Here is a 25,041-nt window from a genome sequence, read left to right as displayed (position 1 = left end):
AGTATACAATAAACCAAACAAATAACTTATATTGCTATGTGGCTGTCTTATAATCACATACAACTCCTTTACACACATTCAAAATTTGGAATTATCACAGTGAAGTATAATACATAGCATTAATATTTTTAAATTTTAGTTTAATAGGGCTGGAGAGATGGCTCAGTGGTTAAGAGCACTGACTCCTCTTCTAAAGGTCCTGAGTTCAATTCCCAACCACCACATGGTAATCTGTAATGTAATGGGATCCAATGTATCTTCTGGTGTACCTTCTGGTGTATCTGAAGACAATGACAGTGTGCTCATATACATAAAATAAATATATAAATAAATAAGTATTTTAAAAGGTCTTATCATACTTGCAAATCTTTAAGAATCCCAGGTAAACTCTTGAAAAGAGTTACTGTTTGATCAAAGTCTTTGCTTTAAAATGAGCCATATTCAATTCCTGTTTTTATTAGCTGTGACACATTGGCTTCAAGAAACCATATAAAGCTCAAAAATTATGCTTGAGTAGAAATAAAGAAAATTCATGTTGCTATTGTGCTCTGGGTTCCAATCCTTAATTTGTTGTATCAAGCTATGTCCACTACAGAACAGTGATGTTAGTTAGCGAGGAACTGAAAGTGATAGTATCTCATAATTGCCTAGTTACCTTGTCAAATCAAGTAAAAAATAAAAGATGAAATAGGGCGCACAGCCAAAGAATAGATGTTATTACTAATAGAGATAAATGCTTTTCCTTTAGTATACTGAAAACTGGGTGATTCTTGCTAAATGTATAAAACTATTTATGGAAACTATCCCTTAGCTTTTATTTTTAAACTTTTTACTACAATTTATACTGGGCTAAATGGGGTGAGGGAAAAGAGAAGTAGGCTCACTCTTTTACCACAAACTAGTACATTTCTAAGTCACATCTTCAAAACTTTGACTTCTTGGCTGGGCGTAGTGATGCGTGCATTCAGGAGGCCCACGAAGGAGGATCTTTGTGAGTTCAAGGTCAGCCTGGTCTACATAGCATGTTCCAGAACAGCCAGGACTTCATACAGATACCCTATCTCAAAAAGAAAAGAAAAAAACACTTGAAACACATTCAACTCTCGAAATAAACTCAGAACTGAATTCTTGAATCCAGGATGGTGCAGGCATTCATCACTGTGATAAATATTGAAGACAAGTAAAAAAAAAAAAAGCTGTGACTCAGTTTCTTCATTTGTAAATGCTTAGGGTAATAGGACACATTAGGGAAGTGATTTCTAGATCTGTCTCAGGTTTGTATGGAATTGATGAGATTTTAAAGTTGTAATACTACTCTATCCCAAGTCCTTTCCCACATAAAGGACGATTTCATATGTCCTAATATTTGAGCCCTGTTTTCCCATATGGACACTCCATAATAGGAAAGTAAACAGGAGCCAAAAGAGAAGTGCAAGTCCAGACCAAATGGCCAGATGCCACAGGAAATGGTTTGAGTTGCATGTCACAGTCTCACCCTCTCTTCTACAACAACCAAGTTGTTGCTTACAACTTAAATGTAGACAAGCAACATGTGGCTTGTACTTGGGATGTGGAATAAGAGTCTACTGTTTCAAGAGGCTCAGGAGAGGCTCAAAAGTTTGTTTGCTGAATCTCAGCAGGAAACTCCTTTCTCCTCGTGCCACTGAAATTAGAAAGTTTACCAAAAGAGGAACCCTTTTAACTGATGAGTTGAAGAAACCCCAGTATTTCCCAACCCAATACCAGGCCCCATCGATTTCTTGCCTCTTGGCAGGAAATGAACTACTACTTGACCACACTGTCAGGGCTGTGAGACAAGTATGGGGAACATAACTGCTTTTGAGCATTCTCAACCAAGTGGAAGGGCTGTGTTGGGATGGGGTGGGGGCGGTCATCCAGCCTCCCACTGTTCCCACGCTCCCCCCAAGTCCCAGACTTCCAAAGAAATGTTTCTTGAGTGAGCACATGGGGTGCGGGGGGGGGGCACAAACGCACTCAGGCACCTCTTCCTTAGATTTCTGGCAAAGTCGAAGGACCTGGGAACCTATGTGGTACTTGTCTTGATTTCTGTAGCTATGAGTGGGCTCCAATGTGTTCAAAACGGACAGGAAGGAGGCTCCCCTGCCCGGGACCCCAAGTGTTAAGAGACCAAACAGCAACTGACAAGAGGTGGGAGGGAAATGGAATCCCGTAAAGAAGGTTCGCGCCCACAAGTTAGACAAACAGCCCTACCCCAGGACTCTAGAACGCGACGCAGGGTGTCCCCAAGTTGGGGTGGGGCCTTTCTCCTCCACTAGCTGACCCGAGAGCGAAGGCCGGGTGAAGTGGAGAAGGGGTGCTCTTCCGCCCCCACGCCGTCTCCGTTCCCTGAGTTGTACAGCCAGGAGGGGAGGGCCGGGTCTCAGTCGTGTTCCCCGGCAGGACGATCCGGGGCTCTCGGGTCTCCGAGGCCAGCGGGGCTTGCGGGAAGACTTACCAGTTTGGGTTTGTTTTTCGTCTCCTCTTCATTGGCGGCCCGGTTCCCCGCGCCTCGCTTGTTGCTCCGGCCCACGCTGGGTTCCTCGCCGCCGCCTCCAGCTCCCGACGCCGCCGCCCCGAGCTGCTCCATCTTTCTCTGGCCCTGTCACCTGCCGCCCAGAAACCCCAAGGCTCCTCAAGGGCAAAAACCCCTCGGAGCGCTCAGAATGTCCCGCGTCCACGGACAGAGAGGGTTACCCGCCAAGCGCCGCTCCCAGGCCACCGGGTCTCCCCAAGCCCAGGCAACCCCGACGCAAACCACGCCGGTGCCACCACTCAGCGCCGGGGCAAGCCCTGCCCCTAAGCAGCTGCAATCACCGCGGTCGCCTCCGCCCTCGGGGCGGTGTTTAGGGTGGAGGAAAAGTAGGTGCCTATCTCTTTAAGACGGCCTCGACACACGTGATTCATCAAAGTGCCCGCGGTCGGTCGCCCTGGCCGGCGCTGAAAGCCGCTTCCTACTCCTGGAGCTGAGCCGGCCGGCCTACCGAGCATGCCCTAAGAAGAGACTGGAGCCTACCAGAGGACGTTCTACTGTGGTTAAGCACTGATTTCACTTCCTAGTTGTCTAGCACTGAAAGGAAGGGAACTAGTCTAGACGGGTTAAAAAAAGAGAGAGAAAGAGAACCCATTTTAGAGATAGGGAAACTGAGTGAGGGGAATTCTTATGAGCATTTTACTGGCTAGGCCACCAATCCCAGCTTTCACTAGTGTTGGTCAATGCACCCTCCCTAGAGAGAGGGCCCTCAGGGGATATGCTCTTGCTTCACTCAGTGGGAAGGTTTAATTAGCAAGGCAACTGGCACAGTGTTGGAAAACTACCATGGGGAGTTCTGATTAATTGCCTAGACAGATTGTATGTGCCAAAGTGGAAAGAGTGGGTGCCTCTGTTGCCATGATTGTCTTGTGGCCCAGGAAATATAATCATTGCTTTCTTTGTTGGCTGTTGGTTAAAACCACCCTACCCCTACCATAGCTTTTTAACCAAAGCACCTATTTACACTTTACTGTTGAACTGAGTCCTGTCTTCGATTTCCCAAGCTACTTACTGTTTAAAGTTATTGCGAAGAGTACACAAGTTGTTGTGTGTTGAAGTTTTGTTTAAAAGATAAATCCCTAGACACCTGATGTTTTGTGTAGCACCATGGAGCAGCATATGGTCTTCACCCAAGGCATTGTACTTACTATTCCACCCTCAGAAAGGAGATTTTCCCATTGTTTTCCAAAGGACCCTTACAAAAGCAGGGTTTGAACAAACCACCAAACCACCACAGAATTAGGGACAAAGTGGTGGTAAAGCCACTTGTAATAGAAACTTAAACACCAAGTCCATGAACATGTCTATAACGCTGCAAATGACGAAGATAACTTCCGGCAGTGAGGCCTTTGGGTCTTCTCCAATTCAATTGGAAGTTATGCTGAAACAAGTTTTCATCAGAATGAATCCGGTGTGATAAATTTGGCCATCATGTGAGTGTGATGATGCAAAAAGCTTGAACAATATAGCAAAAGAACTGTAGATATCTCAAAAGAGCTCAAGTCTCAGATTGGTCTTTATCATTAAAGTTTCTTTTTAATCCTGTGGGCAGGCTGTCTGTGTTCCTAAAGTAGCCAACAACCCAAGGACAGCCACGCAGGAGTGCGTGCTCTCAATACAAAGAACAGAAGCTCTGAGATACATTTGCTTTCTTGAAGATCATGTTTAACTACAAATTAGATGTATATTTTCAATTTGACTCATTACGCACATATGCAATTGAATATATATTTCATCCCACCTAAAAAAGAGTAAAAACACAATAGGTGTCACAGAAAGATAATGAGTGGTATTACCAGCACTTACACGTACTTCCTGTAGAAGAAATGTGGGTATAGGTCAAAGTGAGAGGCCACCAAGTTTAAACACTTCTCAGTAATCTGTTCGGCAAACATTTTTTAAACCAAATGGTATAAAAAACTTCTTTGAGTTGGAAGACTTGAGTTGACCTAATTTTTGCCCCTTAGGCTATTAGAAGAAAGAGGCTAAAAGAATTTCATCATAGGACAAAATTAGGTAAACAGGAAACTCATGGAGTACATATGTCAGAAGCTCAAGAGCACCTTCCTTAAGAAGACAAGGTTTGAGCTGTTAAAAGTCTACTGAAAGGCTTTAAGTACCAGCAAGGCAGTATTACAAATGGAGTTTATTGTCATAGAGCTCTCAAACTACTTGGGAAGATATTTTTAAAAATGAATTGACTAATTTCGAAACAAACGGGAGCAGAAAGCATTCTAGACAAGCAAAGAGACTGACAATATGTTTTGCAAAAACCCTATAATTAAAAAAAAAGCAAACTAAGGTGGGGGATTGTTGCAAGACAATGCAGCAGAGCATACTGGCCCACTGGGTGAGCAGAGGCAGGCAGACCTCTATTTGAGGCCAGTCTAATCTGCCTAGCAAGTTCTAGGCTAGCCAAGGTTATGTGGTAAGACCTTGTCTCAAAAAAAAAAAAAAAAAAAAAAAAGCAAAAACAAAAGCAAATAAATAAAATAAGAGGTAGGATAGATACCAATTGTGGCCATCTCAGTCCCTGGCTTAAGTCTTGTCCCTTGTTTTCTGCATTTTGCTCTGGTTAATATGAAAAGTAAATCGTAAAGCAAATGCACAAACAGAATGAGGAATCAGGGTCATTCGTCTCTCTTGGAAACTAACACACAAGGAAGAAAACAGTTGCCTCAGGCAAGAGTATTTTGTCCCTTAGCTCTGACCCTAACGTTTCACGTTAACGTTCTTAGAGCTGATCTCACTTCACCTATATTCCTTTAATTTTATTTTCCTTATCACACACACGTAGGTTTTTGGAGTGGAAAAATGTTTTTTCTCTGGTGCTGAAGAAAGGAAGATATACCCATCAGCTAGACTATTAAAAGTATATGCTAGACCCATTGGTTCCCCAGCCTCTTGCATCAACTCCCACATCAGCTATTGGAGGAAAGAAAAGTATCTTTCTTCAGACTAACCTTAAAGACATCCATTATCCTCATCTAAACAATCTGACATTCATAGAAACATTAAAGGAAATACAAATTAGGGGAAAAATGAGAAAACACAACTCCAAGGTCACAGCAAAATATTTATATAGTAATGGATGACTAAAAGTAAGTAAGCATTTGCTAAGCATATGTTATATGGCTAACATCAAACTAGATGTGATTCAGATTTAAACACGGGGAGAAGAGGTGCTGGACCTTCTGATATAATGTCATATATATCTTCCTAAACAACCTCTAGGAGTTTGTTAGTTTGTTTACAAAAAAAAAAAAAAAACCTGCATACTACAGGTAAACGAGTACTTACAGAAAATACAGTTAAATAAGACCACTTAAATGCAAAACAACTTGGAAATCAGAGCAATAACCTACTAAACAAACAAACAAACAAAAAACCCAATAGCTGTCCTAATAAAAATACTCTAGTAATTAAACTTTCATTGGCATTTGAATGCAGCACAAGTCATCTGTAAAAGTCTTCTTTCTGATACTTGTCCCCTCTAGCAGTGAGTTTTAGTAGATGCCATTATCAGAATTTTAAATTGAACTTAAGAGTAGTCAACTTTTTAAAAAACAAATGGTAAAAGGTCTTTCTTCCCAGCTTCACTGGGAAGTGCTCATAACTTTGCCACATTGTTTCATATGGCTGAAAACTTAAAGGTTGAAGTCATTAAACCAGTCTGATAGTTATGCTGAAGACAGCATTTTGTTCTGGATTCTTCACTTTAAAGTTTATTTATAACTGTCTTCTTGGATATGTAGAAGTCAGCTTCTGCTTACTTGGAAGCTCAAAGTGCTACAAAAATTCATAAACAAATCAATTGGACATTCAGATTATTTTGACGTCATTTTCCAGTTTACTGACAGCTAAAGCACTATTTGTGGTACACAAGACTTGTAAGGGAACAATCTATTAAATCTAAAAATCTCTGCAATGACTCAAGCTAAAATCTACTTGAGAAAACAAACAAGAGAACATGGGGTTGAATGCAGTTTTTGTAGCCCCCATTTTTAATCAGAGCACTTCAGAGGTGGAGTCACAAAAAAATAAGAGTTCAAGGGAAGCACTAGCAACATAGTATGTTCAAGATCAGCCTAAGGTACATGAGATAATGTGAAAGAGAGAGGAGGGGTGGAGAAAACTAGTGTATTGTGCTAGCTAGTGATATGTCAACTTGACACAAGCTACAGTCATTTTTGAAGGGGGAAAACTCAATTGAGAAAATGCCCCCACCAGATTGACCTATGCCCAAGTTTGTGTTACATTTTCTTGACTAATGATTGCTGTGGAAGGGTCCAGCTGCCACCCCTGGGTTGGTCATCCTGGGTGCTATAAGAAATCACACTGAGCTAGCTGTGAGGATCAAACCAATAAATAGCACTCCTTCATGGCCTCTGCATCAACTCCTGCTTCCCGGTTCCTGCCCTGCCTGAGTTCCTACCGTTTCCTGGACTTTTTCCTGAAAGTATAAGATGAAATAAATCCATGCTTTCTTGGTTACTTATGGTTACACGGTTTAATCATAGTGTTAGAAACACTAAGACAGGTTGTATACAGTATACTAAAGTCAAACAACGAGACAAATTAGGCCTAGAATAAATGAAGTCTTCTAAGAGTATTGCTTATGTTGGTGAAGTTAAATCAGAAATCATACTTGAAACAGCCAAGCAAAGAAAGGAAGAAGGAAAAGACAACATATGGAATAGCCTGGAAATAACATTGACTAATGATATTTAAAGGCCAGATGCTAGAATAATAAAATACATGGGTGTTAAATAATACTGGGGAACATTTTCATTTCCATAGCCTTTTCCTAGTATGCAAACAGTGTAAGACACAGTGGTATTCACTGATAAGGATCTTTAGAAAGGAAGTTATAAAACGTGTTTGGGGATCTGTTTTTGCAAGGGTATTTGAAATAACTTTGAAAACTGATTTGAAAAATAGAGTTTCTTTTAGTAATAATTTCTTCTTTTAAATAAATAAATAAATAAATAAATAAATAAATAAATAAATAAATAAATACCTCTTCACAGACCCTAGAATATGCAGTAGAGAAAAATCAAGCTGACCTATTTGGTTAGTTCTCTACTTGGCTTCTATACCACCCCCTGAGGAAACCCTTTGAGTCACCTCTGCTCTGACTAAAGCTTGATAAAATCCTGAGGACTGGAACTGGAGCAGCCCCAGAGGAAATACAGAATTGGCTCCAAGAACCTTTGAAAAGGGACAAATCATTTTTTTACCCTAAACATTCTATACAAGAAACAAAGGAACAGAATGGCAGATAAACAACAATCAGCAAAATACTGCCTCAAAGAAAAAAAAAGACAAGAAGTAAATTGTGAAATATCATTTCAACAGGCCTTTGTCATGGGCAGGCAGAATCAGACAAAGGTATGGAAAATAAAGAAAGTAAAGATAGCAGTTCAGGAGGACATAGAAGGTCTTCTAGTCACCATGAAATGTGTGTGTGTGTGTGTGTGTGTGTGTGTGTGTGTGTGTGTGTGTGTGTGTAAGAAGTCAGGGGACAAGTTTGAGGAGTTGCCTGGCAAATGCTTTTATCCCATTACCCCATATTGTACTCCTCTTTGTAAAGACTTATATATGACTCTTCCCCTCCCCCATTTCTCTCTGTGCTGGAATCTGACTTGGACATGGAAAGTAAGTCTTGTACATGGAAAGTAAGTGTTCTACCACTCACCTCCATCTCAAACTTAACATGTAATTTGTTGCTTTGTTTGGTTTTTCTTTTTATTTAAAATAGACTTTTTTTCATAATCTGATTACAGTTTTCTCTCCCTCTATTCTGCCCACATGGGAACTGTCTCTCCACTTCCCATTCCATCCAGATCCACCTCATCTCTGTCTATCATTAGAAAACAAACAGGCATCTAAATGACAATAATAAAATATAATAAGACAAAACAAAAACAAATAAGGAAGAGAGCCCCCCCCCAAAAAAAAGGGCATAAGAAACAGACACAGAGACGCAATCATTTTGTGCACTCAAGAGACTTATACAAACAGAACCCGAAAGCCATAATATACCCACCAAGAATCTATAGGGCAAAAAAAATCATAATTAAATTTTTAGAAAGAGAGTGGGGGAAACCCTGATATGAAATTATAAGACAAGACAAGGAACCATCAAAGCTACCACAGAGTTCATTTTGTGTGAGCCATCTACTGCTGGTCATGGGGCCTTCCTTTAAAAGTGGTGGTTTGTTTCCCCAGTAAAAAGCCCCTTGGAGAAAACTAATTTTTCATTTGTAAGTGGTTATCAATTAGAGGTAGCTTTGGAGTTAAGAGATGGTATGGGGAATGTGTGCATATCTCTCAGCTCTAGGCCCTAATGAGGTGTAGACTTATGCAGGTCATATGAATGCTGTCTCAGTCTCTGTGACTTTTGTACAGAGGTCCTGCTATGTTTAGGAGGCCTTGTTTCCTTCGTCATCTCCATCCCTCGTGGCTTTTAAACTTTTTGTACCTTTGTACAGTTCCCTAAGCCTGAATGGGAGTGATTAGATGGAGACTTCCCATTTAGGGCAGAGTGTTCCAAGGTCTCTTCTTCTCTGTACATGGTTCAGCTGTGTGTCTCTGTATTTGTTCCCATTTGCTGCAGAAGGAAGCATCTCTGATAAGAAAGGGACTGATCTAGGAGTATAACAGAATGACATTGGGAGTTATTTTATTGCTACTTTTCTTTAGCAGAACAGTAGTAGTCTGATTTCCCATACATACCAGGTCTATCTAGTCCCAAGTTCTTATCCACTCAAACAATGTAGGGTATGGGTTCCCATGGGTTCTCATGGGTAGGCCTTAAATCAAATTAGATCTTTGTTGGTTACTCTAACAAACATTGTGCCACTCTTGTACCAGCATATCTTGGAGGCAAGTCACCATTGTAGATCAAAGGATTTGTAACTGGGTTGGTGTTTACCTTTCATCTTTGGTAGCTTGCAGCAGAGTACCTTCCAGTACCGTGAACATTAGTCTGTAGGGGTAAAGGGTCTACGTAGAGTCTAGTAGCTCAGCTTCTCTGTGTTCAATGAGTTCTGTAGGTGTTGTCCCCAAGTCAGCATGTGATATGCTGCTTTGTTTGGTTTTATTTGTTTTTTGAGACAATGTTGCTATTTAGCCTGGATTTGCCTCAAAACTACAATCATCCTACTTCAGTTTGAAACCCACCTCAGTGTAAACCCCATGAACCTCTCCTGGCTCCTGGCTAATTTCATGAGAAGCAGACACCAGGATATTTATGTTGCTGCTCCTCTCTATTTTGATGTTTTATTGTTTCAAATAGATCTGTAACATTGGCCTTCTGCTGCCTTTAGAACAGAAAGGCTAACAAGCCATTCCATCAGCATTCGCAGCTTGACTTCACACCCTGATATTCTATAAAGGCAGACCTGCCTCTAAACACTATGAAACAACCTTGATTTGCATCAACATTTTCATGCTTTAATCCCTCAGCATGTTGTTGCTTTACACAATAAAAATGCTTCTGATGCTTGGCTTCAGTAATGGCCAAATTCAAAGGCTTACAGAGGGCTGAACTTGATTCCAAAATCCTCAGCGGAATGTTTTCCCATTGCACTGCAGGCCTTCATGTGGGCCTATGGTATGATATATAAATTCATAGACAATCACTTTTCTTGTTTTAAACTAGTTTTGATTGTTTACTATCATGTAGAATTATAATCAGACTTAATCTACAGTATTAGAATTTACACGTGTGAATTTAACTCAGGAATAGCATATAAATAAACTTTGAAAACAATCTGTGTACATGGCAATGTGCTGGATGAAGTGAATGATCTGAATGGCTCCTAGTCAAGGAAACTTACAAGTTCATACAAAAGAATATTATACGAGCATATAATAAGAAAAGAATTGAGAAATGGGCAGGTTTTGTAGAGAAACTTCATTTCTAAGTGTATGACCCCAAATTAACACTACTAAGAGCATGCAGAAACTATGGGCTGAGTTAGTCTTCTAGAGGTGCTGCAGTGAGAGATAACGTGGATCCAAGCCAGCAAGGCCTGAAATGTCATACTGAAATTTGAATTTGTCCTGCATGTATGGAGTTAATAGGGATTCATGAATGATAGAAATGAATTCACATATGTATGTTTAAGAAAATGGGGAAAAAAAGGGCTGGGGATATAATCCAACACATGCATAAGACTCTGGTTTCAAACCCCACATCTAGATAAAAACAAATGTGATAAATATGTGTGTAATTACTGCACTTAGGAAACAGAGTCGGGAGGATCAGAAGTTCAAGGCTGTCCTCAGCTACATGGAGTTAGAAGCCAGCCTGGGCTATATGAAATGCTATCTCAAAAAAAAAAAAAAAGTCAGAAACAGAGATAAGATGTCACTTTCAAAAGTCATAATCTTTGGGGTGGTAGAAATGTGTTTATTAAAATTAAATGCCAGCGTGGGGCCTGTGTCCTGCCTGGAGACCAGCAGAGGGAGAGAATCGTGTGGCCATATTCGCTGCCTGCCAGGGCAGAAAAGCATCACTAGGTACTCTAGCACCCGAGCTTTAGATCTCTGGGGGTGCAAACTCCAGAGGTTTGCCTGCACCCAGGACCTGAGCACACAGATGGTTCATCTCCCAGCTGGTAGGTCGGGGGGCCTGTATCCTGAGAGCAGCAGAGGGAGCAACTCCCCATGGCCATCTTCATGGCCTGCCAGGGCAGAAAAACATCACTAGGTACTATATTATCCTGAGCTTACGATCTCTGGGGGGTGCAAATCTCCAGGCGTCTGCCTGTGCCCAGGACCTGAGAACATAGGTGGTTTATCTGCAAGCCGGTTGGTCCTGGGGCCTGTGTCCTACGTGAGAATCAACAGAGGGAGTGACCCCACCCCCCAACACACCATCTTTGCTCCATAGCAGAGCAGTCTGAGAACAACTGGTTCACCTTGACAACCCAAGTATAATATTTCTTGAGGCAAGACTGAGCAGGGCTCCAAAGGCACAAAAGAGGAAGTCAGCATATCAGTAGTCTATGCCAGAGGAAACCCAGTCATCCAGTATCACGGAAATAGCCCTAAAGGTCCACAGTAGGTTGAAGCACCAGCCAGTGACAATAAGACCATCTAACACGAGTGAGAATTAGATGGCTAAAGCAAGCATAGGAATGTTACTAACAGAAACCAAGGCATTATGGCAGCATCTGAAACCAATTCTCCAACAATAGCGAGTCCTGGATACCCCAACACTCCAGAAAAACAAGAGTTGGATTTAAAAGCACTGGTAAAGATGCTGTTAGAGCAACACATGAAGGACATAAATAAATCTCTTAAAGAAATTCAGGAGAAAAATGATCAAAAGCTAGAAGCCCTTACAAGGGAAACACAAAAATCACTTAAAGAAATTCAGGATAATATGGGTCAGAAGTTTGTAGCCAATAAGGAAGGGATTGCAAAAATCAATTAAAAAATACAGGAGAACTTTGATCAACAGGCAAAAGTCATGAAAGAGGAAACACAAAAATCTCTCAAAGAATTAGAGGAAAACAGAAACAAGCAAATGATGGAACTGAGCAAAAACTTCCAGGATCTAAAAACAGAAGTAGAAACAACTAAGAAAGCACAAAGGGAGACAACTTTGGAGATAGAAAACCTTGGGAAGAAATCAGGGGCCATAGATGCAAATATCAACAAAAGAGATAGAAGAAAGAATCTCAGATGCCAAAGAGACCATAGAAACCATGGACTCAACAGTCAAAGAAAATGCAAAATGCAAAAAGCTTGTAGCCCAAAACATCCAGGAAATCCAGGACACAATGAGAAAGCCAAATCTAAGGATTATAGGCATTGATGAGAATGAAGATTTACAACTTAAAAGGGCCAGCAAATATCTTCAAAAAAATTATGGAAGAAAACTTTCCTAACCTAAAGAGAGAGATGTCCATGAATATACAAGAAGCCTACAGAACTCCAAACAGACTGGACTAGAACAGAAATACCTCGCTTCACATAATAATCAAACCCCCAAATGTACTAAACAAAGAGAAAATACTTAGGGCGGTAAGAGAAAAAGGGCAAATAACATATAAAGGAAGACCTATCAGAATTACACCAGACTTCTCACTAGAGACCATGAAAGCTAGAAGATCCTGGGCAGATCTCATGCAGACTCTAAGAGAACACAAATGCCAGCCAAGACTACTATACCCAGAAAAACTCTCATTCACCATAGATGGAGAAACCAAGATATTCCATGACAAAACCAAATTTACACAATATCTTTCCACAAACCCAGCCCTACAAAGGATAATAGGGGTAAAACACCATTACAACGAGGGAAACTATACCCTGGAAAAAGCAGGATATTAAGCTTCTTTCATCAAACCCAAAAGAAGATAACCACTCAAATATTAAAATAACATCAAAAATGAAAGGAAGTAATAATCACTATTCCTTAATATCTCTTAACATCAATGGACTCAATTCCCCAATAAAAAGACTTAGATTAACAGACTGGTTACATAAACAGGACCCTACATTTTTCTGCTTACAGTAAACACACTTCAGTGTCAAAGACAAAAACTATCTTAGAGTAAAAGGCTGGAAGACAATTCTACAAGCAAATGGTCCCAGGAAACAAGCCGGAGTTGCCATTCTAATATCAGATAAAATTGACTTTCAACCTAATGTCATCAAAAGAGACATGGAAGGACACTTCTTGATGGTCAAAGGAAAAATCATCAGATCCTACTACAAAACCCTGTACTCAACACAACTGGAGAATCTGGAGGAAATGGACAATTTCTTAGACAGATACCAAATACCAAAATTAAACCAGAATCAAATAGATTATCTAAACAGGCCCATAACCCCTAAAGAAATAGAAGGGGTCACAGATAGCCTTCCGACCAAAAAAAGCACAGGACCAGATGGTTTCAGTGCAGAATTCTATCAGACCTTCAAAGAAGACTTAACACCAGTACCCTTCAAACTATTCCACCAAATAGAAATAGATGGAACCCTACCCAACTCCTTCTATGAAGCCACAATTACGCTGACACCAAAACCACACAAAGAACCAACTAAGAGAATTTCAGGCTAATTTCCCTTATGAATATCGATGCAAAAATACTCAATAAAATTCTTGCCCACTGAATCCAAGAACACATCAAAACGATCATCTACCATGATCAAGTAGGCTTCATCCCAGGGATGCAGGGATGGTTCCATATAAGGAAATCCATAAATGTTATCCATTACATAAACAAACTCAAAGAAAAAAAAACACATGGTCATTTCATTGATTGCTGAAAAAGCATTTGACAAAATTCAGCATCCTTTCATGCTAAAAGTCTTGGAAAGTACAGGAATTCAAGGTCCGTATCTAAACATAGTAAAAACAATATACAGCAAACCCGTAGCCAACATCAAACTAAATGGGGAGAAACTTGAAGCAATCCCACTAAAATCAGGGACTAGACAAGGCTGCCCTCTCTCTCCATATCTTTTCAATATAGTTCTTGAAGTCCTAGATAGAGCAATTAGACAACATAAGGAGTTCAAAGGGATACAAATTGGAAAGGAAGAAGTCAAACTATCACTATTTGCAGATGCTATGATAGTATACTTAAGTGACCCAAAAACCTCTACTAGAGAACTCCTACCGCTGATAAACAATGTCAGCAAAGTGGCTGGTTATAAAATGAGCTCAAGCAAATCACTAGCCTTCCTATACTCAATGGATAAGCAGGCTGAGAAAGAAGTTAGTGAAATGACACCCTTCACAATAGCCACAAACAGCATAAAGTATCTTGGGGTGACTCTAACCAAACAAGTGAAAGACCTATATGACAAGAACGTCGGATCTCTGAAGAAAGAAATCGAAGAAGATCTGAGAAAATGGAAAAATCTTCCATGCTCATGGATTGGCAGGATTAATATAGTTAAAATGGCCATCTTGCCAAAGGCAATCTACAGATTCAATGCAATCTCCATCAAAATCCCAACCCAGTTCTTCATAGAGCTAGAAAGAGCAATTCTCAAATTCATCTGGAATAACAAAAAACCCAGGATAGCTAAAACTATTCTCAACAGTAAAAGAACTTCAGGGAGATTAAGTATCCCAGACTTCAAACTTTACTACAGAGCAATAGTGATAAAAACTGCATCGTATTGTTACAATGTCAGGCAAGCAGATCAATGGAATAGGATTGAAGATTCAGAAATGAACCCACACACCTATGGTCACTTGATCTTCAACAAAGGAGCTGAAAGCATCCAGTGGAAAAAAGATAGTCTTTTGAACAAATGGTGCTGGTTCAATTGGAGGTCAGCATACAGAAGAATGCAAATCGATCCATTCTTATTTCCGTGTACTAAGCTCAACTCCAAATGGACTCAAGGACCTCCACACAAAACCTGAAACACTAAAACTAATAGAAAAGAAACTGGGGAAGACCCTTGAGGACATGGGCACAGGGGAAAGGTTCCTGAATAGAACACCAATAGCTTATGCTCTAAGATCAAGAATTGACAAATGGACCTCATAAAACTACAAAGTTTCTGCATGGCAAAGGACACTGTCAAAAGGACAAAATGTCAACCAACAGATTGGGAAAGGATCTTCACCAACCCTAAATCTGACAGAGGGCTAATATCTAATATATACAAAGAACTCAAGAAGTTAGAACCCAGAGAAACAAATAACCCCATTAAAAAGTGGGGTACCGAGCTAAACAAAGAATTTTCACATGAAGAACTTCGGAGGGCTGAGAAACACCTTAAGAAATGTTCAACATCATTAATCATTAGGAAAATGCAAATCAAAACAACCCTGAGATTTCACCTCACACCAGTCAGAATGGCTAAGGTCAAAAATTCAGGAGACAGCAGGTGCTAGCGAGGATGTGGAGAAAGAGGAACACTCTTCCCCTGCTGGTGGGATTGTAAGATGGTGCAATCACTTTGGAAATAAGTCTGGAGGTTCCTCAGAAAACTGGGCATGACACTTCCGGAGGACCCTGCTATACCAATCCTGGGCATTTACCCAGAGGATTCCCAAGCATGTAAAAAGGACACAAGCTCCACTATGTTCACAGCAGCCCTATTTGTAGTAGCCAGAAGTTGGAAAAAACTCAGTTGTCCTTCAATGGAGGGATGGATACAAAAAATGTGGTATATTTACACAATGGGGTACTATTCAGCCATTAGAAACAATGAATTCATGAAATTCTTAGACAAATGGATGGAGCTGGAGAACATCATACTAAGTGTGGTAACCCAGTCTCAAAAGATCAATCATGGTATGCACTCACTGATAAGTGGATATTAATCTAGAAACTTGGAATACCCAAAAAATAATCCACATATTAAATGATGTCCATAAAGAACGGAGGAGTGGCCCCTGGTTCTGGAAAGACTCAGTGCAACAGTATAGGGGAATACCAGAACAGGGAAGTGGTAAGAAGTAGATGGAGGAACAGGGGGAGGGAAGAGGGCTTTTGGGACTTGTGGGGAGTGGGGACCCAGAAAAGGGGAAATCATTTGAAATGTAAATAAAGAATACATCGAATAAAAAAAATTAAATGCCATCCTCTAGAAACATTACCTAGAGCATATATCCAGAACTGTGAAGACTATCAGGGGCTGGAATGATCAGCTAAGTTAAAATCTATTACCAATAACAAACTGAAAAAAATGATAAAAGTTTCAATTACACACTTCTTATGGACACAAGGATTTGCCTAATGGAGCACAGATAAAGAGAAAATGTATCTTAAGAAAGGAGAATCAATGTAAACAGCCTATAAGCATCCAGAGCTTAACTTTATTGGTTAGTAGATAAACTGCTATATAGTTATATTGCTCTTGTCCAAGAGACCAGAGGCAGTTAGTTTCATAGTAGGCAAAAATACACCAAGCTCTGGGACAGTAAAAAAGAACAAAGGGTGAAAACAAATGTTCTAGATGTTTTTCAGAATGTGGTACTCTGATATAAGCAATAAAATGGATAAATTCTGAGATTTCAATACCTGGTAATAGTAGGAGTGGAGATACTGAACTGGGAATCTAATAGGAGAAATACATTTGGAAAAATAACACAATGTCAATTTTTAAATTTTTTTATTCAGCTTATATCCCAATTGCTGCCTCGCATCCTTCCTCACACAGTCCCTTCTCCCATCCCCCACCCCTTCTACTCTGAGAGGGTAGAAGGAGACAGCCCCCTGGTATCCTCCTACCCTGGCACACATCCTTACAGCAGGACTAGGCACATCCTCTTTCACTGAGGCCAGACAAGGCAGCCCAGTTAGGAAACCTGAATCCACAGGCAGACAACAGCTTTAGGGACAGTCCCAGATCTAGTTGTTGGAGGGACCCACATGAAGACCAAGCTGTATATACAGAAAGAAGCAGCAACATTTCAGATAGCTGCCAGATAAAGTCATAGAGATTTTATTACAAGTTAAGTCCAGTACTTTTGAACGTTTTTTGAGAAAGACAATATTTGGAGAAAAATGGTTAAAAATTAGAGTCATTAAAAATATTATTTGGAGCCTGCCACAGTGGCACACACCTTTAACTCTGGCATCCAGAAAGCAGAGGCAGGGAGGTCTCTGTGTGCTTAATGCCAGCACTGTCTCAAGGGGACAAAAGGAAAAGAAATGTTGGTTGAAGTTATGGGAGTAGGTACAATCACCAATGAATAGCATGTAGTGGTTCTCAACCTTCCTAATGCTGTGACCTCATGTCTCTCTGACCCTATGCATAAAATTATTCCATTGCAGTTTCATAACTGTAATTTGACTATTACTGTGAACCATAATGTAAATAATCTGGTTTTCTGATGTCCTTCCATGACCCCTGTGAAAGGGCCAGTCATTTCTAAAAGGGATTGCGACCAACAGGTTAAGAAGCACTGCTGTAGAGGCTAATGAGAACAAAGAAAATAGATCTTTAGGAAGCTGAATTTAAGTATAGATAGGGAAATGAAAAAAAACATAACATTGTTTATTACTCATCGTCGAATCTGAGAATTTAGTACTGAATGATGGCCAAGAGTGAAGGAAAGATACCATGAAACAAGAATGGAAATGAATGGAAATGAGATTGGAAGTCTAAGATGAGGGACGATTTTGATTGTGGAGTATGAAGGGGAAACACACACACACACACACACACACAAAGGTGAACTGAGTATAAGAATAAGCAGAAACAATCCTAGACATTCCTGAGATAGAGATGCAAGGAAACACGCAGGCAAAGTTCAAGGCCATCCTGGGAGGCATAATGAGGCCTTATCTGAAAAGCAAACAAACAAGCAACAACAACAAAAAAAAACCCACATTCACTCAGTGAGGTGGTGTCCAAGCCAGTGTAAAGCAGAAGCTATTCATTAACTTATTAAGAGAGAAGCCACAATAGATGCCCCAGCATGGGGAAATCCAGGAATTGGGGTCCTGGGAGTGGGTTGGATGGAGGAGCATGCTCTTGGAGACAGGCCGTGGGAGAACAGGTTGGGGATTTTCGGGGAGCGGGGAAATGGGAAGGGGTATAACCTTTGAAATGTAACTGAAGAATATATTCAATAATTTTTTTAAAAAGGTCTAAAACTAGAGAAAGAAAAACTAAAAAGTCAGAAGCCAGTGAACACAGTGGCTTCTTCAAAATAATGTATCATTGAAAAACTTCATCAAATTAAACTAAAGGTAAAATTTTGGTTTTACCTTTTGCAGAACTTCAGTTCTGAAACTGTTTCAGAGGCAGTTCATTAGCCAAATAAGAAAATCTAATATCTTTGCCGTCAAAGGATACTTTATTTTAATTGTCCCCTTTCCTTTCTTTTCTTCCTTCTATCCTTTGCTGAACATATGTTATTATTCTACCCTTTTCTGCTAGACCTAGTAGACCTAAGCCACATTTTCTTTTTTTTTTTTTTGCTAGATATTTGCTTTATTTACATTTCAAATGGTATCCCCTTTCCTCATTACCCCTTGGAAAACCCCTATCCCATCCCCTCCCCCTGCTTATTAACTCCCCCTCCCCCACCACTTTCCTGACCTGGCATTCCCCTATACTGGGGCATCTTGGGACCAAAGGCCTCTCCTCCCTTTGATGTCCAACAAGGCCATCCTCTGCTGCATATGTAGCTAGAGCCATGGGTCCATCCATGTGTACTCTTTGGTTAGTGGTTTAGTCCCTGGGAGCTCTGGAAGTAACTTGTTGGTACATACACATTTTCTATTATACAATAGTCTGATGTTGGCTTGCGAACAGTCAGACATAGGTAAAGGGTCTATACACCTTAGTAAAACATTCATTCAAGGAACCAAATTCTGGCTAGTACTTATAATGTGTCAGAAGTACACAAGGGGTCAAAATTCCTTTTAAGTGTTGAAAGAATGCTTTAAGTGATAAAAGTTTGTGGCTTATAAATTACATTAACTTCAAGCCTGCTTTGATATGTAGCATTACATGATCCATTGAAACATATACACAATGCATATAAATAGACTGAGATAATTGTGCTAGCCATTTATTGGTGTGTAAAACACCTGAAAAAAACATCTTCAGAGGGAAAAATTATTCAGTATCACAGCTTCAAAACTCTTAATTCACATCTAGCTGGGTCCAGTGGTGAGTTGCTGAGGTGCTGAAGCAGAACATTATAAAGGAAACCCATCTATCTAATGTCCATCAGAAAGTAAAGAGACAGAATGGGGTCAGGGAAGAGATATCTCCTTCAAAGTTGAACTCTAGTAAACTACCTTTAACCGATCTCCATTTCCTGGTCTACACAACTTCCTAATAGATAGACCATCACATTATGACTCTATGGATTAAATCCACTGATGACATTAAAGCCTCAATGACCTAATCACTTCCTCTGACCATTGCTGTACTGTGGACTAAGTCTTAACTACATGAGCCTTTGGGAGTCATATTCCAAAAGTAATCTTTTACTGTTGCCAATGTGTACAAATCCAAATATGTTCATTTTAATAATGATAGAAAGAGAACATGAATATAAGAGGCCAAATTATTTTGCTTATTCAAGTAGATTACTTTTTACTTTCTGAAGTTATTTTTTTCCACTGTCACTTCTAACTTCTAGAAAACTGAGCAGCTTGCATTTGGGCAGTTAGCTGCACACTGGAAATAGGTTCAAGACATCATTTTAATTCTAGACAGCATATTCAGTTTGTAACTTCCCAACAACTCTGCCTCTGACAGCTATAGAACATCCAGAGGCTTTCCCTTGTGGTCTAAGAGGTGAAGATTCTTAGCCACACTAACCAGCTTTGTACATTAAGCATTCCACTAGAAGGAGACTATGTAACAAGCCACAGAAATAAAGAAGTGGTTAATAGGAACAGTGTTGACCTAGAACTATGGCTCTTAGGCTATGCCCTTCCCAAAAAAGTATTAGCAATACATTAAAATTTGTTAGAATTAATTCTCTCTTTAAATTTTGTTTTAGGTATGTGGGTGATTTCTCTGCATGTATATCTGTGTGCCATGGAGGTCAGAAGATGGTGTTAGAAACACTGAAACAAGAGTTACAGATAGTTGTAAACTGCCACTTGAGTACTGGAAATCTAAGCCGGGTCCTTGTCAATGGAAAACAACCCGTGTGCTTAAATGTTGAGCCGTAGCTCTAGCCACAGAAATAAAATTCCAGAAATAAAATTTTCTGAAACATGGTTTCATATACGCAGGTCGGCTGGCTTCAAACTCTCTATGTAGAAAAGGATGACCTTAAACTCCTGATCCTTTGGTCTCTAACTCCCAATTACTGGGATTATAGGTTTGTGTGTCAGCACGACTGAGTCTATGAGGTATTGGATATCAAACAGGACTTCATGATACCCAACAAGCTACATCCCCTAGGTCTTATAAATAAAAATTTAGCACCAACTAAGACCCACTACATTCAAAGCTCTAGTGAAAATTTCGGGTATTACGAAATCTTTTGGATTTGTATTTTCTTTTTGTTTGTTTGTTTTTGTTTTGTTTTTGTTTTTTTGTGTTTTTTTTTGTTTTTTGTTTTTTGTTTTTTGTTTTTTTTTTTTTTTTTGAGACAGGGTTTCTCTGTGTAGCCCTGGCTGTCCTGGAACTCACTCTGTAGACCAGGCTGACCTCAAACTCAGAAATCCTCCTGCCTCTGCCTCCCAGAGTGCTGGGATTACAGGCGTGAGCCACCACTGCCCGGCCAGGTATTACAAAATCTTACAGATGATTTTGATGCACTGATGTTTGAGAACTCTTTAAAGGCATTAGCAAGTAAGCCAGAGGGCTAGAGAAAAGAACAGAAAGTAGAATACATCACTAGTAGTGATGTGATTGAAGTAAGGTAAAAACTACTACGGACTGCCTTTCCAAAAACAATTTTTACTTGCAGATATTTACCAAACTGAACACTTAAGAGGCAGAAATAAGGTGAGTGGAGTGGAAAGCCAGATGTTTTGTGAGGTCAAGATCCTAGTCAGAGGTCTGTGAGATGAATCAAAAGCAAAGCAGCAGGGTTTGGTTCTCAGGAATAGAACAATGCACAGTGGTAGAGGATGAGCAGAGATGAGCCCATTAAAGAGAACAAGCAGCTCCTAGCCTGGGAACAGGAACAGGGTCAAGGGCAAAAGATGAACGTGCTCCCGTTGTCCCAGCATTATCTGACTGGGTGTTGAAAAGAAACAAGGCATTCAATGTAATCTCTGCTGTTTCCGTGGTGTGTATTGCTGGTGAAACTCCCATTCCATCCGCAGCCTTCAACTGAACAGAATTTCCCACGCCAACAGAAAATGGAAATGGATTTGTAAGGAAATATATACCTTTAAATTGGACTCTGATGGTTTGAAAATAAGCCATTCACATATTATTTTCCAAGAATTTTTCTGGTTATCAGCAAAAGCAAAACCGGGAAAGGAGACTACCTATGACTGGTAGAGACCCACATGTTTTGCAGCCAAGGACCAAGAAACTTATATCACATTTGCTCAGTCTAGTTTGGTACAGTTGGAGGAAAAGCAAGGTACCGGTCAATGATGTCATTGGTGTCTAAGTATCAATTTGGTTCCTTCATCTTGTTTTCTTGCTGAGGCCATTTTAGGTTTAGTTAAAATTTACTCTCCTTGATGAAAAATCCTGTGGGAATATCATCCAACTCTGTTCTAGGAACCCAAGGTCAGGATGTCCCAGCTTATTTATCTGAACCTGTTTGTGCGGAACCTCCTACAGCTTATCTAGGCTTCTGTTAAACTGCTTGCTTCTGTGAAGGCCCCCTACAGCTGTTGAGTGAGATGCCAAGACTTTGGATTTGCCTTCAAATCCATTGTGCTCTGTACCCTTGAGAACATACCAAGACCCCCAAATATCTGGGTGTGGTTCCAGCTGGTTTGAATAGACTTTCGACTGCCTATAAACTGCATTTGAATGGTCATCTCTGGTGGGTTACCTGTAACAATACAGATAGCAAAAGCCTGAATTCTGTGAAGCAGGTAGCATCCTGCTAATTAAGAAAAAGGTCCTATTTGCCTGCATGTACCAAAGGTCCAACTTCCAAACAGAGAAGTTTGTAGCCATATTCCCACTAGGATACAACTAACAAATAAGGACTCCTAGTTTGAGTATGTTCTACTGCCTGATGTCTAATTTGGGGCATATTGCGCATCACATTTCTTACTCTGTGAAATGGTACCTATTTGATTACATTAACTAGGGTCATAGAATTTAGTATGTCAAAGATTAGCTCAGATTCTAAAAAGTGCTTAATAAATTTCAACAATTATTGTGAGATTAGGCACATGCTATGATTTATTGCAGCCTCCTCGTAATACCTAAGTAAGTGATATGTACTATGCCTTTGTTTCCACACAAATAAAATTGGGTTATAAAATGATGCAATTATTGTACTTTGTTTTGCTATAGATCAATCAAATTGACCAATATATGCCAAAGTTTTACTAAAGTATTTGGCACATAACAAGCACATGATGGTTGTTTACCACGATTATTCTTCAAGGAGATGTTTTATTTCCTAAACTGTTTTTGGTTTTCATTTTTAAAGTTTTCTCCTTTTTTTCTTTTAATTTCAGGTGTTTTCTTCTTCCTACACTCCTTCAAATCCAATTACCAGGCTTATCTCCAGCTATTCAGCAGCCTCCCTGGCCTGCCAACTCCAATGGATCATACAGATCTTAACTGCCATACTTTTCTCTCCCAATTCATTACTTTATACCAGCCCCGAATTCCAGCAGCCTCTGGGAACCCACATGCTACCCCAGCCAAAGAAGCAAGTAGCCTAACTATAGATCTTCACCATTCTTTCATCTTCTCCATAGACTATCCCACTGTCTCATTCCAAGCTCTGTAGAACACTACATATTGTGGTTGTGTCTTCTCCTAACTCTCTTCTCCCACTCCCAAGGAACCATGCAGATCCTGGTGGATCAGCCTGCTTTCCTCCCTCCTATGAGAGACTCTCCAACCCCCAGACAATCTCCATTCCTAAGAATCAGCTTCTAATACTTAGACACATATTTTACCAGGAAACACCAGCAGCCACATCTAGCAAGATTCCAGAATACTTTCCTATCAGACAAAACTCAACTCCAACAACCTCCTAAGAAGGCAACACAATCCAAGGGGGGAAATACCCATCCAATGAAGACAAGACCAGTTATCAGAACCTAGAAATGCAATATTCCCAAAACCTAAATGCCTAGATATCAACATAAAAACACAACCAATAATAACCAAGACAATATATTTCCACTAGAACCCAGCAACCTCACCACAGTAGAATCTGAGTATTGTAACATAGGAAATGAATAAGATAATGATTTTGAATATTATGGAGGTTCATAAAAAGTAAATGAATATATACCTTAAAAAATCTATGAAAACAGTCGAAGGAAATGAATAAAACTGTTCAAGACATTAAGGTAGAAATAAAATCAACCAAGAAAACCCAAACTGAAATAAAACTGGAGATGAAAAAAAAATCACTTGAACAGTAACCTCAGAAACAAGCCCTACCAACAGAAGAAGAAATATAAGAAGAGGAAATCTCAGGCATTGAAGACACAGAAGAAGCAGATATCCCAGTCCAAGGAAATGTTAAATCTAAAATCTAATAAAAAAAATTCAGGCACAAAAGATTCATGTGACTGTATGAAAAGACCAAATCTAACAATAGTAAGAATAGAGGAAGGAGAATAAACCCAGGTCAAAGATAGAAATTGTATTTTCAGCAAAATCATAGGAGAAAATCCACTTAACCTAAATATGGAGGTACTATTCAAGACACAAGAAGAATATAAAACACTAAATAGACTAGGCCAGAAAATAAATTTCCCTCAGCACATGGTAATCAAAACACTACACGTTCAGAAAAAAATGAAATGATATTCAAAGATGCAAAGAAGAAAGACCAACAGCATGTAAAGGTAGACCTGTTAGAATTGCACCTGACTTCTTAACAGATACTCTAAAAGAATGAAAGGCCTGAAAAGATGTTCCATGAACTCTTAAAGAAAACAGATTCCAGTCCATAATACTATACCCACCAAAACTTTCTATCACAATAAATGGAGAAAATAAGATATTCCAGAAAAGGCTAAATATAAAAAATAAAATTAAAAAAACTATCTATAAGCATAGAGTTACTGAAAGATTCAGAAGGAAAATTCCAACCCAAAGTGGTTAACCACACCCAAGAAAATTCAAGGAATGAATAAGCTCAGACTACACACACACACACACACACACACACACATACACATACACCAAAATATCAGGAATCAATAAATGTTGCTCATTGATATCTCTTTTTATTGGATATATTATTTATCTAAATTTCAAACACTACCCCTTTTCCTTGTTTCCCCCTTCCCAGAAAACCCCTATCCCATCCTCCCTTCCTCTGCTTCTGTGAGGGTGTTCCTCCACCCACCCTACTCCCACCTCCCTGCCCTCGATTCATTGATATCTTTCAACATCAATTGTCTCACTTCCCCAATAAAAGGAAACAGACTAACAGAATGAATACATAAACAGGATCCATCCTTGTGTAGCATCCAAGAAACATACTCTAATATTAAATATAAACTTCACTTTCAGTTTATAGGACAGAAAAAATATATTCTAAGAAAATGGACCTAAGAAGCAAGCTGATGTAGCCATGTTGATATTTGAGAAAATAGACTTCATACCAAAATTAATCAGAAAAGATAGAGAAGGACAATATACTCATCAAAGGAAAAATCCACCAAGAGGACATTTCAATTCTTAACATCTAATCACCAAACACAGGGGCATGACATTTGTAAAAGAAACACCACTACAGATTAAATTATATATTGATACTCTACTCAACAATACACATGTCATGCAGGCTACAACAAAACAGAGAAATCTAGGAGCTAACTGAAGTGATAAACACACCTAACAGATATTTACAGAAGACTTTACACAAACAAAATGAATATACCTTCTTAGCATCTCATTGAACT

The 25,041-nt window shown here is 39.6% G+C and overlaps 1 protein-coding gene across 3 annotated transcripts in view; it reads right to left on the bottom strand.

Annotated features, from left to right (window-relative positions):
- Positions 1-2,983, bottom strand: part of Diaph2 (diaphanous related formin 2) — a 714,153-nt gene extending 711,170 nt beyond the window's left edge. For all 3 annotated transcript variants that reach the window (XM_052170671.1, XM_052170672.1, XM_052170673.1), the window contains exon 1: positions 2,477-2,983. In XM_052170671.1, the coding sequence (XP_052026631.1) occupies positions 2,477-2,608 (132 nt within the window). In that variant the 5' untranslated portion in view covers positions 2,609-2,983. The remainder of the gene's footprint in view (positions 1-2,476) is intronic.
- Positions 2,984-25,041: the final 22,058 nt, after the last annotated feature.

The sequence above is a fragment of the Apodemus sylvaticus genome, chromosome X, assembly GCF_947179515.1.
Source record: "Apodemus sylvaticus chromosome X, mApoSyl1.1, whole genome shotgun sequence".
NCBI classification, from domain to species: domain Eukaryota; kingdom Metazoa; phylum Chordata; class Mammalia; order Rodentia; family Muridae; genus Apodemus; species Apodemus sylvaticus.
This window is presented reverse-complemented; position numbering and strand designations above follow the sequence as displayed.